The sequence below is a fragment of the Diuraphis noxia genome, unplaced genomic scaffold (assembly GCF_037042655.1).
Source record: "Diuraphis noxia isolate RWA-SAM2 unplaced genomic scaffold, SU_Dnox_SAM2 contig0003, whole genome shotgun sequence".
NCBI lineage: Eukaryota > Metazoa > Arthropoda > Insecta > Hemiptera > Aphididae > Diuraphis > Diuraphis noxia.
This window is the reverse complement of record NW_028301713.1, coordinates 31,719,624-31,733,937: the sequence shown is the minus strand read 5'-3', so window position 1 is coordinate 31,733,937 and position 14,314 is coordinate 31,719,624. Positions and strand designations below refer to the sequence as shown.

The 14,314-nt window shown below is 28.7% G+C and overlaps 2 protein-coding genes across 5 annotated transcripts in view; one reads left to right on the top strand and one right to left on the bottom strand.

Annotated features, from left to right (window-relative positions):
- LOC107163262 (ATP-binding cassette sub-family C member 4-like) overlaps nucleotides 1-10,409 on the bottom strand; it is a 56,974-nt gene extending 46,565 nt beyond the window's left edge. The window contains exon 1 of one of the 3 annotated variants that reach the window (XM_015510586.2): nucleotides 9,860-10,409. The gene's annotated coding sequence lies outside the window, so the exon portion shown is untranslated. The remainder of the gene's footprint in view (nucleotides 1-9,859) is intronic. The other 2 variants (XM_015510585.2, XM_015510584.2) reach the window with 2 other exon arrangements.
- Nucleotides 10,410-10,742: 333 nt separating this feature from the next.
- Nucleotides 10,743-13,894, top strand: LOC107163259 (WD repeat domain phosphoinositide-interacting protein 3). 2 transcript variants are annotated; one of them, XM_015510580.2, is made up of 8 exons: nucleotides 10,743-11,068; nucleotides 11,174-11,416; nucleotides 11,747-11,923; nucleotides 11,994-12,176; nucleotides 12,803-12,993; nucleotides 13,070-13,155; nucleotides 13,253-13,473; nucleotides 13,532-13,894. In XM_015510580.2, exons 2-8 carry the CDS (start codon nucleotides 11,350-11,352, stop codon nucleotides 13,645-13,647), a joined length of 1,041 nt encoding a protein of 346 aa, XP_015366066.1. In that variant the 5' UTR covers nucleotides 10,743-11,068; nucleotides 11,174-11,349; the 3' UTR covers nucleotides 13,648-13,894. The 2 variants fall into 2 exon arrangements, with proteins under 2 accessions (XP_015366066.1, XP_015366067.1); XM_015510581.2 differs by having other exon boundaries at nucleotides 10,744-11,416.
- Nucleotides 13,895-14,314: the final 420 nt, after the last annotated feature.

The window sequence follows — 14,314 nt, the reverse complement described above, 5'->3', positions numbered from 1 at the left end:
TCAATTTTAATACCATATTTTTTATATTTCGACGATTTTGAGATTAATAATCCTCTTGGATCGCATGCTTCTTCTGTATTAGGTGTTTATTATTCTTTTCCCTCAGCTCCAGATTGTTTAAGGTATAGTTTAAGTTCAATATTTGTTGCTGCTCTTTTTAACACCAAAGATGTCAAAAGTATTGGTAACGATAAGGCATTTTTTAAGTTAATTGAAGAGATAAATGAATTGGAAATTATTGGTATAAAAATTAATTTACCAAAAAAAACCTTCAACATCAAGTTTATTTTGGGATTAGTTGTTGGTGATAATCTTGGTATTAATTCAGTTTTAGGATTTTCAAGATCATTTTCATCTATTCACTTTTGTCGTTTTTGTGTAAATAATAAAAAAAAAACTCAAACAATGGCTACTGAAGATAATAATTCACTTCGAAATAAAGTTAACTATTATGAAAATGTTGCACAAAATGATTTAAAGCAAACTGGGATTTCTGAAAATTCAATATTTAATTCAATAAATTCTTTTCACGTTGTAGACAATTTTTCTGTTGATATTATGCACGATATTTTTGAAGGAGTTGCTAATTATAATATGTGTCATTTAATAAATAATTTTATTAGATTAAAATATTTTACTTTAGAAACTTTAAATATCAGAAAAAAAGGTTTCAATTATGGTGATTCTGAAATAGGCAATATGTCTCCTCCTTTAAAGTTTGTTAAATCAGATAAGTTGAAAATAAATATGAGTTCTAGAGAAATGCAGACATTTTTACATTTCTTCCCTCTATTGATTGGAGATTTAGTTCCAGAAAGTGATAAATATTGGTTATTTTTAATTAATTTCATAGAATTAGTTGACTTGTTGTTATTACCTAAGTTTAATGATTCAAATCTAGCAAAATTAAATGAATGTATAGCATATCATAACAGTAAATACATACAATTATTTAATGACACATTGAAACCCAAGCATCATTTATTAACTCACTATTGTAATATTATAAGGAAATCTGGACCTTTAAAGTTACTATGGTCTTACCGTTTTGAATCAAAACACAAACAACTTAAATCTTATTGTAAAAATATAACTTCCAGAGTTAATATTCCTCTTTCTTTATCAATTAAGTGTTCACTCAATTTTGCTGAATTAATGTTAAATTTTAAAATAAAAAAATGGTTTCCTTTAAGTACAGAATCTCCAGTTTCTTTTTCTAAATATTTTTCTACAATTAAAATGTTATTTCCACAAAATGATTTGCTTCTACTAAATTACTATAATTGTTATAATTCAATTTCTTATTGCCATACCATTTACAAAGCCAATCATATCCTTACAACTTTTTCGGAAAATCATCACACTGTGTTAGCTTATAAAGTAAAAGAAATTTTATGTTTAAATGATGATATTTTTTTTCCGTGTCAAAATTTAAAAATAGATTCATACAAAAAACATTTAACAAGTTATGTCATTAAACAATGTTTACCAAAAACGTATGCTTTAAAAAGTATTAAGGAATTTATAGGTCCTCCAATTCATTTGTATGAATTACCTTCAAATGAAACAGTTATTAGATTGAAAAATTATTTTTAGAAGTACTATTATGTAATTATATAAATTAAATTTGTAATTTGAATGACTGTTAAACTATAGAAAATCATTATCATTAATATTGCTATTGTATAAAGATTAACTATTCTTTTTAGCTGTAATTTTATAAAATATTTTAAGTGAAACTAATGGATTTTTGAAAATTATATTATTTTATTTATAGTTTATTTCTATTGCTATTGTATATAATAAACATATGTTTTATCACTTTTATCCTGTTATACTATTTATATTATTATAATGCTGTCTATTGTTTAATAAATAACATAATTATTCATTTTGGTTTTAAATATTTTTTTCATAATAAATGAAAATTTGCATAGTTTTAGTAATAAAACTGTTATCAATTTGAACACTTTTTTCTTTAATTTGAAGACATAGATAATTTCAATTTCGTTAATATGATACAACTATTTACTGATTTTAAAGGAAATTTATCTTAAAATGGATAAATAATTTATTGGTTTTTAACAATAATATTCCTTTAATTTAATGTCTATACCTTATAAAGAAGAAAATTAGTAGAATTATTTCATTGCTACAAATTCATTAATTTAAAGTAATAAATCTTCTAATCAAGGTATCATATTTTTAAATACAAAAAAAAGGTATCATTAATTTGACTGTATCAATTCCAAAATTCTAGTAAAATGGAAATCATATTAATGCAATTTGGATTTAATTTAATAAAGTTATAAATCATTGATTTTATGAAACATTAATGTTTATTATAATGAATTAATATCATAGGCTCGAAATCATACCCGATTTTCATTAAAATAATATACGTTTTTCATTAAATATATGATATATTTTTCTGAGTGCACCAACACTGAATATTAGCACAGCAGTATAATAAGCTATTTATGACCCTGTATCACTCCAGAATCAAAATTATCTATTTATTTTACGAATGTATGATTTATTACTAGTTATTCATTACTTATTTATTTCACATTTTACTTTTTTTGTTAGTTTATCAAATAGATATTATTTATTACATATTTATTTATAAACATAAGTCATATAATGTAAAATGTATTAATGTATAATATTATGTACCATGTATATCCTAATGTATAATTTATTAAAAATAGATGCCCATATTTATAAAATAAATAGGTAACTATAATTTATTTTAAAAATAATAACTAAATAATTCAAAACTTTGAGTTACATGATGATACCTATATAGTTTATTATTTTAAATATTAAAATGTTTTATATTTTATTAAATTTAAAGCTGGGCGGAATCAACAGCTGGCATAATCAATATGTCTGACGTCTGTATTCGATTTTAATTCAAATTACGTGTGAATAAATCTCGGAATAAATTCAAAATAATAGATTTAGAGCGAATAACTCTTTAAATTAAACTTGATTATTTTCAAAATTGGTGAATGCAAATTGCCAATTACCAGATGAGAAACTATTGATGTATTATATTCCGTAAGTATAGAAAATTATAACGAAGAACTATATCGATTGATATAACAATGTCGAATTTTTCAAAAAAATTGGAATTTTAACTTGTTTTCATTCCAACGTTCTAGTGAAGTAAATTCTAAAAGCTGATTTGAATTTTTCGTCAAATCTATTTGGGATCAACTTTTGCAGATTTTTAATTTTTTGATTTTCACATCCCAAAAATTTAAATATTTAATTTTTCTTCTATTATGAATTCTTTTAAGATTAGGTGGATGAAATCAAAAATTAGGAAAAGTCATTCTCAAATAGTCAAAAATTAGACAACAAATACAAATCTGTTTTACGCAGCACTTTGGATAAACAGACACCAATAATCATATCACAATGTTCTTAAAAAAAATTTGAATGTGTATAATATTGAATATAATAGAAATAATCAAAATTTAAACTTACAATGAAAACAAGGCATACTATTACAAATTATAACTAAAGGCTATTGTTGTTGGTTTTAATTAAGAACAATAAAAAAAAAGCTGGTAAGACGTGGATGTCGCTCTGCTGTACAGTAGGTTACAAGTGGGTTACTGTAATGGATGGAATTAAATTCGAATCCAATGATATTATATCATTGTATATGAAAAACGATTCTGAACGAAGACGGTTTATCTGTTTAGGATATATTATAGGTTATTAAAAATTTTCAAATCTTAGATTTAAAAAGAAAATTTTTTATGAATTTCTAGTTTAAAATAATTTGCGAATTTTCGAGATTTTTACATAATAAGTATGTTGTCAAAATTCAAAATTTGAATGCTTGTAAATAAAAATTGTGACTATGTATTTCTTTTATTTTGCAACTGCTATTGTAAAAATATGTTAAGAGCCTTGTATAAAATTTTCAAGCTTTTCTGCCTAACAAATAAATTTGTATCGATATTAATTTTAAAAAAACTAATAATGATCGAAAATTTCAAATGCCTATGAATAGTTCAACTTAAGTCGAACATTTTTGAAAATTGCATGGTGGATAGAATATACTTATATAAACATTCGGTAAAAATTTCATATATCTATGGTCATTTGTTTTAAAGTTACATCAAAAACCAAAATCAGTAATAAATAAACTACGGATAGGACACACTAGAATCACACACGGTTTCCTCATGGCCAAAGAGGAACCGGGATCTGCACAACCTGCGCAACAAATCTCACTGACAAGCACATCATATCGGACTGCATAAAGTATAATCAAGAAAGGATCAAACACGGGATATCACACAATCTCGATGCAGCCCTTGGAGCCAATCACCAACTCAACGCAGATTTAATTAACTTCCTCAAGCAAATCAATATTTATAACCAAATCTAAACATGTGAGCAAACGTAATGTAAAAAATAAAATAACTAATGGCCTTTGTTTCGAAAAATGAGTGTGCGTAAAATTTTCCGTTTTTCCCTTAATTTTTTTTTCTCGATTATTTAGAATAGTATTAAGAATTTTTCACTTTTCACCACCCAAAGTAGCAACTAGATTCACTTTCTGATCAAACGAGGTTCTGAAGTCAAAAATCAAAGCACTTTTACTGCCCCAAAACGTGATGACAGACATAAAAAAAACACACACACACATCATGATAAAATCAATACATTCATCGCTCCGCTCAGAATCTATAAGTAAAAATTTAAATTTCTTTCCCTAAATACTTATTTCCAATTTTTAATAAACATTTTAGTAGATTGTCAGGATTTTTAAATTTAGAGGGTAAACGGACAATTGGTCCCCCTATAAAAATGCCGCATGCAGACAATCGATCCCCGCCGTAATCTTAAACACAGGCAATTGGTTCCCAGCTTAAAAGTTATCTGTTTTTAATAGTTTTGACATTAACTTTTCTAGAGATGAACTTTTTGATTATTTGTATTCCTCAAGTCTTGCTGTAAAACATCGTTGAATACTACCGAGGTTTTATTCTTGCGCGATATCATAGTAATTTTAATTTTTTGTATTGGATCATATATTTTATTAATAAAATATTTTGTATTCAAGTATTTATCCTTTAAATTATTTTAACGTTTTATGCTAAAAAAAAAATGATGTATTTAACTTTTAAGGCGGGGACCAATTGCCGTGCATAAAATTATGACGGAGGTCAATTGTCCGCATTCTGCGTTTTTTCGAGGGGACCAATTGTCCTAGATTCATTTAGAGTACTCCTTATAAGCCGAGTTATAAGCCTTTAAAGTAAAGTTAATTTTTTGGTTTTCGATAACACTAATTGTTTTATTATTATTATTTTTTTTTTTTCTATAAATTGAATTTTCGTAATTGTTTCAGTCCGAGTTTCTTGTAACACTATAATAACCAAGTGTATAATATGTGAATGTGCCTTGTGAAATTGGGATGTTTTATGGAACTATAAAAATATAATATATATATATATATATATATATATATTATATGTGCACTAAATCATAAATCATACGATCAACCAGAATATGTAAATGCATATAAATCCACGTTTTACCTATTAGTAATCTACACAACCTACATCGGTACTACATACTGTACTAGTGAAAATCTGACAACGTTGTACACAATATTTATTCTTTTTATCGTGTTCATTTGGGTTGTCAAAAAGGTCGGCCTATAACGACCGTGCTAAATCGGGTATCACCAAAGCAGGAAAAGTGGTCGAACTGCACTTGCATGGGCTCAAAAAAGTATTTCAATAAAATTATAATCCATTTGATATTTTGATAGGGTAAAACATTTAGTAAACATTCATTTTCTTTCCCACTTACAAGCTTAGGACAATAGGACAAATAATGATTTTAATAATTGGTGTGGTTAAAAATGATTGTTTTATACATCGCATCATTATTATAATAATTATTTTTTTCATTTCCATTATTTTTTGTAGTTATGACGAACTATATTCAAAAAATTTAGCCTGGTAATACACTTTTGAGTATTTAAGTCAATAATATTTTTCAATATAATTTATTTGTTTCTAGTACCGTGTTGTTGATTATCTTGTGTCAGCGTTCTACATTAAAATATAAAAAACGATTTATAATTGTGTTAAAACATCAATAAATACGAATTTATTAATTATTATGATTAGACTCTATTTTTGAACGAGTTCAGTTCGACCACTACCTGATTTTTACCAGAGGACAGTTCGGACATTATGTTTTTTTAATTCAAGTGCAATTCGACAATCCCGATTAATAGGTACCTACCTATATTTCATTTTTAAATTTGATATAAGGTAATTTAATTCAAAAAAAAAATTAATAATTGATTACGGGCATACCCTTAACAGTCCACAGAATTAATAATAAATAAGTTAATAAATAATAAATTATTACCTATAATTATTTATAGTTCTATGTGATGATGTGATGATACACCTATATTTTGCTATAACCCTACAGTAGATAGAAACATTTGACATGCATAGCACAATATTCTTATTTCTAAAGTGAAGTCATCATACTTAATTTTTTGGTATCGATACATTTTTACAACATAAAGTTTAAATTAATTAATTTTAATTAACATTAAAAAATTACGAGATCAAAATACTTTTGAGCATAAAATAAAAATTATAGGAAGCTTTTTGAATGTATATAACAACGGTCAGCAACTAGCGAGGCAACTAGTGAACCGTGGCGAAAGCAAAAAAAAATAAGTAAACGTTATATTTAGTCCGAAAAATTAACAATATATAATATATAAGTAGTCTTTGTTTTATTAGAACATTTAGAACTATACTCTATATTATTTTTAAGAAAACTAAAACATAATATATGATGTACGTTTTAATCTGTGGAAATATTAATTACTTACGTATAATGTACCTATCAGAAGTATATTAACACTGTATTTTCGTCTTTTTTAATTTTCTGACAACATCATACTATTTCAATTTAACGAAACAGAATTATATACCTATATGTATACTAAAGACCATTGTATTTATAAAAGCTATCCACTCGGCTATCTATGAATCAATTTAGGCACTACAATTTTTTAACAAACTACAATTGGGACAAAAGGTCAAACTGAGAGCAACTAGACAACACCTACAGCATTGAGTATTGAAAGTATCTTAACACAACAGATACTTGGTAAAGAACTCGGTAAACAATGCCGCGTTAGATACTACATCATTATTTCGTAATGTTCAATCGGTGAACAATAGTTAATTTTTCTATAGGTAACATACATACCTACCTATCTTTACAAAAAAATAATAATGATAGGTGGATTTTATATTTTAAGTTAACTTGCACAATCTATTACTATACTGATTCGACTACTGGTATGTTCTTTACTGCGTGAACGGGCGCACGCATGCAACAATCTAAGCATAACTACCATAAAATATTAAACTTAAATAATTTTTAAAGTAAAATTCATATAATACATGAACAAATTGTAACTTTTAAGTTTAAAATGTTCATACAACTTAATACGTTATTGAATAAAGATCCTAGTTTGTTGCACTAAAATATAATAGAACCATAACACTTATTATATTGACGCCCCTTATCGTTGAAAAACCCAACGTCTAAAATAACACACAAATAACACTAAAAAAATCAATTTAATGTATAAATAAAATAGTTAAACAAATTTTAAACGCCATATTCTTGATAAAATCAGTGAAATATATTTGTTTGTATAATAACTCTGGAAAATATTCCACGAACAAGTTTTCATCGCGCAAATGATAGGTATACGTTACGGGCGTTAAACACAACGCGTGTATGTAAGATGTAACGGTAAACAAACACATATTGTTACAATATTTATAGCATACATATTTCATGTGCCATAAGCCCATAAGCATAATGCATAACTATACTTCTTCGTTAAGTACCAACGGCGTTGGCGGAGATACGGAAAACGAATGCAGAAAGCATTATAAAATATAAGTAATATAGGTACGAGTATAATGTTTAATGTTACAAAGGATAACAAGAAAAACGTATGTTTAATATTACAATTACCTAGACAATTACTGATAAAAAAAGAAGTACGAATAGAACCCTCCAAAATGCTCAAATTATAATATTTAAAAACGCAATTCAATTTAAATATTTGCACTATAATACACGATTGATGAGAATTTTGCGTCTCTATGGACTATTGCTAAAATAAATGTAACAAAATATCCAACATCGATTTAATATTAAAATATTAGAGCATTATTTCATCACATGACATTATATCAAAATATAATATGGACAAGTGAATAAAGCCAGAAATGTCAAGTGTATCATCATAGTATGTATACCTAATGCAATCTATCTATTACTTATAGGTATCCTGCAATATATGACATATTATGCTGCCTAAAAAAGATCATTCTTTATTCCAACGGAAAAAAGTTATCACAGATATAGAATCGATAAGAAAAATAATATCATTAATGCATGACTATAGTCTATAGACTTTACTAAGAATCAAAAAACCACCATTGTTCACAACGTAGAATGTAGATACTACATGAATCCCAGTCCAACTACGTTATCTATAATACACATACATAAACGAATATTGTATGCCCGGGTGATGTAATTATTGATTAACTTCAAAAAATAGGTCGCAAGCGGAAGGTCATCAATCGGTGCTAGGAAACTTGTTGAAGGAATATGAGGATAGTATACCTCCATCCACAGGTTCACGTCGCACCAGTGGGTTTGCGAGGGGTGATTTTTAAATAAGACCTGAGTTACAGTCGTAAATATTATTTGATATTGTAAATAATAAAATAAATACACACACACACGCGCGGCTGAAGCACGTGACAACTTATTACCGAAGGGTCGACGCGGAACTGTGAAAGGGTGGATGGGTGGGGTATATCAGTTGTCCTCAAGGGCATTCCGTGCAGCAGCTATGTTTTAAAATCATTCGTGGCTCGAGTTCAAAAACAGTTTCCCCCTACCACATATTTTTATCGTTATTATATTATTATTAATATCACTACATGCAGCTATCGTGGTCACAATAATAATACGCTACGCCTTAGTGCCAAAACGAGAAGCTAAAATCGCACTCCGAACCTTGGCGATAGTAAAAAATCTAAGCAACTCACGTGTTCAAATGGACAATACAAAACATATTGTACCTAATATTACGCTTAAGATAATATAATAATTAGAAACACAACACGTAGATAATATCTTATAATATTTAAGTGTAGAATATTTTATGTCTCCACCGCGTCATATATTACTATTAATTTGTATATCAAGTAAAGGGACATATCAAGGTCCAGGAACGGTTCAAGCCGTTGAAGTGGACGAGGGTCCTCAAATAAATTTCACAATTTTTACTCAAAACATTATTAGTTCAAATCGTCAGTAAATAGGTGTATATGATACCTACTGTACAATAATTATTTGTATGATACTTTACCTATTATGATGACACCCTAGTTGTAAGTATCCATATTATAATATTAAGCTGGCAGTATAATGTGGGCACTATGACATCCGTCAATTGAAATAAATTAATTAATATGGGTAGAGGGTTCGTACTTAGCAGCTACCACCTGCATTTTACACAAGTCAGTGTTTAATGCAAATATTGCCATAGATTAAAATCCTTAAAGAGAACCTACTTACTCATTATCGTGATGTAAATGGGTAGTGGAGTTAGCCACTGCTAAACTCACAAACCGCAATTATTATATTGCCACAACAATAATAAAGACATAATAATAATAATAATAAATTATTATTACATTACAACATAATTACTTATCCCATAATAATTGCATAATATTATGAAAATACGAACCTCCTGCGGGATGAAATCACTTCGAATGTAACAATGACGGATTCGGTCTTAAAGCGGATGGATAATTGGTAGTTGATGGCCCGTGGAGACCTAATTCCAATTTCGTAACCAATGACAAGCGGCGCCAATAGCATATGTTGATGGGTCAATAATTCGACGGCCGCGAGTGGCGTTCAGATAACGGGTGACGGACGGGACATCATCGCAACGACATGACAATAATAATATTATTAACGTTGAATATTGTGTTATTAATAATTAATGTGGCTTCGAAGCTCGCAAGTGCGGCGTAGTCGTCGGATCGCTAAGAAACGATTTTTAAAAATCGCTAAACGGCCTACAAAAAAATATTAACATTTATATATATATGTACTATAAAGGGCCGGTGCATTGATTGAGTGACTAGAGACGAGCACAAAGTCGAACAACGAGTTAGCCGTGAGCGCTGCGAACGTCACTACCACAATGTCTATCGTCTAGCGGTCGGCACAGACTGGCGGCAACTGACAACCGCAAGCCGGCAAATTAGACCGGCGGGCGACGGCGGCGGCAATCGCCAGCAGTTTGGAAATAATAATAATAATAATAATAATATCAATGGCGTGTGTAGTATGTTACACAAAAGGGAAATAACTACCGAGTCACAGACTTGCCATAGATAATAAAACGGGTGAGGGGGAGAAGCAAAACGCAAAAACAAGAGCAGCAGCTGCTGCTGCAGCTGCATGCTATAGGCGATAGGCCGCAGTGACTAAAATTTATATCACTTTTCAGTTTTCCCCGTGTGTTCAGCTAGCAGGCTCAGCTCATAGATAATGAAGATATTTTTATCACAGAATAATTATTCTGTGTTCTTATTATTTATGGTTCAGCTGACGTTGCGGCGGTGCCAACCCACGGTGATTGATAACGGTCCAAAGATAAGCGACGTGTGAGAACATATTTACTGAGAAAGTGAAAAATCGGAATATATATATACATAAAAAAAATGTCTTTATCTTTTATTATGACGTTCTGATTATTTTCAATTTTATTTATCCTGAACGCCGCCGCCGTGGCCGAAACTGGTTTCTTTCGTTGTTGATTTTTGTTATTGTTTTTGTTCCCTAATAATAATAATAATAATATTGTTTTTTCCTTCTTATAACTTATTTATACCCCCGACAATTCCTGATTTAAGAATTCTGCCGCCACGGTTTCAATCCGAAAGTACGTTTATTTATTTTTTCACTGTTTTTTTGCAAAACACTTCCTTATCCACGTACGATATACATGCAATTTTATACGTTTTTATGTTCCCCTGGCACTACAAAGGAAACGTTAAACGCTAAGGTGGTCAAATTGTTTTTATCATGCACCTAAGGTGCCTCACGCAGCCAATAGGTCGCCGATACGGTTAACAAGTTGTTTTGGAAACACGTCCTTCCGTCCACAGTTTGACGGATGGATATATGCTGAACGAATCCTCGCCAGTTGACCGAGTTTAAATAATGAACATCGGACGAAGTAATCCCCACGGCAATCGACTATTGTTTGCTGGCTTCAATCAGGATCAAGGTAATCAATTGATCCGTTTTTAACCTTACAATTAGACTACTTAATACTTACTTACCCATCCAACGCCATTTTGACAATTAGGTTTTAAATTAGGAATACGATGCAAGTAGGAAATACGATTTCAAACTATACTATACAATCATTTTGCTGATATTGTTTATTGCTATATCTAACTATATTATTATGGTTCTCAATAGATAGTATATTTACGTTTTTTTCTGTTTTATCTATTGCTTTCTTATTGTTTAAAAAGAAATTAAAAATAAGAATGTCCAGTAGATACTAATATACTAAAAAATCCAATTCTAATTAATTATGATTTGTTTCCAGGATGTTTTGCTTGTGGTATGGATAAGGGATTTAGAGTTTACAACTGTGATCCTTTAAAAGAAAAAGTTCGTCAAGACTTTCCAGATGGTGGCCTTGCCTTTGTAGAAATGTTATTTAGATGTAACTATTTAGCTATGGTCGGTGGAGGTACATCTCCAAAATATCCTACAAACAGAGGTACGACCTCAATTGAACTCAAAAATTAAACCCATCAACGTTTTCATTTGTGAGGTTGTTTTTCCCACAGTTGTTATCTGGGATGATCTGAAAAAAGATTCTGTGATTACTTTGGAGTTCAACACACACGTGCTATGTGTGCGGCTAAGAAGGGATCGAATAGTTGTTGTGCTTGAAGGTGTCATCAAAGTCTACACATTCACACAGACTCCACAGCAGCTACATGTGTTTGAAACTCATGCAAATCCAAAAGGTACAGAGTGATTCACCAAGCATGGTCACTCCCTATTTTTTCATTCATAATGAAGTTATTCTAAATCTGATTTTTGGAATCTTTAAATTTATTCAAAGACCATATTTTCAAGTTCTTGAGATTTTTGTACTATCTAAGGAGTTTCCTGTGGCGATACAAACATGTTTTTTAAATGAAAATCTCAATTTTTATCTGTAAATTATTTAATGGATAATTTTTTTAAGAAATTTGATGTATTTCGAGATCAAAATTCGAACGAATAGTCTCCTAGTTATTAAAATGTTTACTTTGGGTAGAAGAACACATAGTGGTCGAACCATGTGCAAACCGCTAATCACACAGCTAATCTGCTAAATAATTTATAGTAAAAAATTGGGGCTCTCATTTGAAAAACAAAAGTTTGTATTGCCACAGGACACTTCTTAAGCAGTACAAAAAATCTCAATTATTTGAAAATATGATCTGAGTATATTTAAAGATTTCAAAAATCAGATTTTGAATAATTTCATTATAATAGAAAAATAGGGGTGAGCATTCTTGATGAATCACCCTGTATATATCATAACTATTTTCCATTGTTTTAACTTTTTAAAAACTAACAGTTAAATAAAATTATTTTTTTTTAGGTTTGTGTATGCTATGCCCCAATAGCAACAATTCATTACTAGCATTCCCTGGGAGAAAAATGGGACATGTTCAATTGGTAGATCTGGCAGATACAGATAAACCACCTCTGGATGTTGCTGCACACGAAACTCTCTTAGGATGTATAGCTCTTAATTTACAGGGTACAAGACTGGCAACTGCATCTGAAAGAGTAAATTTTATTAAATAGTTATTTTAAATAGTATTTTTAAATAGTACTAATGAACGCAAATAAAAATATTTTTTAGGGGACTCTTATAAGAGTATTTGACACAAAGTCTGGAAATATGTTGTATGAATTTCGAAGAGGAACTAATACAGCTCAAATTTATTGGTAATTTATTTGGTTGTTTTCATATAACTTAAAGATTAAGTTTTTATCTTAATTTTCAATTTAATCGTTTATTCATTTATTTACTACACTAATTTAGTATTAATTTCAACGCGGATTCAACTATGATGTGTGTAGCTAGTGATCATGGAACCATTCATATATTTGCATTAGAAGACCAAAGTTTAAATAAGCAGTCAAGTTTAGCTTCAAATTTCCTACCAAAATACTTTAGTTCTAGTTGGAGCTTTTGTAAATTTCAAGTGCCTAACGGACCACAGTGTGTTTGTGCATTTGGATCAGAAAACAATTGCATCATAGGTAATAATTAAAATTTAAAATTTATTTGCACATCATAATTTTTAAACTGTTAAAATAGTTATTTGTGCTGATGGAAATTACTACAAGTTTGTGTTCAATCAAAAGGGTGAATGCTGGAGGGATATCTGTGCTCAATTTCTAGAAATAACTAATGATAATAACATTATTAGTTGATATTATTTTTCGTTTTAATCATTTTATTATTGAACTATTGTTAGGTACATATTCCATATCATTTTATTTATGAAGTATTATTTTATTTTATTTTATAGTTAATTTTATTTTAAATATAGCTAATTAAAATCTATTTTTGTTATTCTTTCTATGATTTACTATATAATGTTGAATAGTTATATATTTCTATATTTCTTAATTTATAATGAAAATAAAAATAAATTAGATATTTTCTGATTGTTATAAATATTTATATTTCTGTGATTTTACTAAATGTGCGAATCTAAGGTAAACATGTCTTTCATTGTACATGAAATATAAAATATATCAATGATAAATTTATTGATAAACTTTTATAAGTTATAAATTAAAATAATAAACTTGCTAACAGTATTCCAATTTTGGATATAAATAAACAGGTTTGGCAACTATAAAAATAATAGCCATAGGTAAGACATTATGTCCTTACAGTGAGCTGTCATGTTTGAAATTGTTGAACTCTATAAATGTATAACTGAACTATAGAAGGACAATATTGTTGCTATCTATAGTTAGATAATGGTGATGATAATAAATAACATAGTTTATAATATGTGGATCATTTAACCAATTAAAAAATAATGCATAATAGTATTTAAGAAGTAGGTTTTACTTTTTTTATTAATGT

Excerpts from the sequence above, each read along its gene's own strand:
- LOC107163259 (XM_015510580.2), top strand. The coding sequence starts at position 11,350 with ATGAACATCGGACGAAGTAATCCCCACGGCAATCGACTATTGTTTGCT. Across the intron at positions 11,417-11,746 it reads TGGCTTCAATCAGGATCAAG|GATGTTTTGCTTGTGGTATG; the intron begins GTAATCAATTGA and ends ATTTGTTTCCAG. Across the intron at positions 12,177-12,802 it reads AACTCATGCAAATCCAAAAG|GTTTGTGTATGCTATGCCCC; the intron begins GTACAGAGTGAT and ends ATTTTTTTTTAG.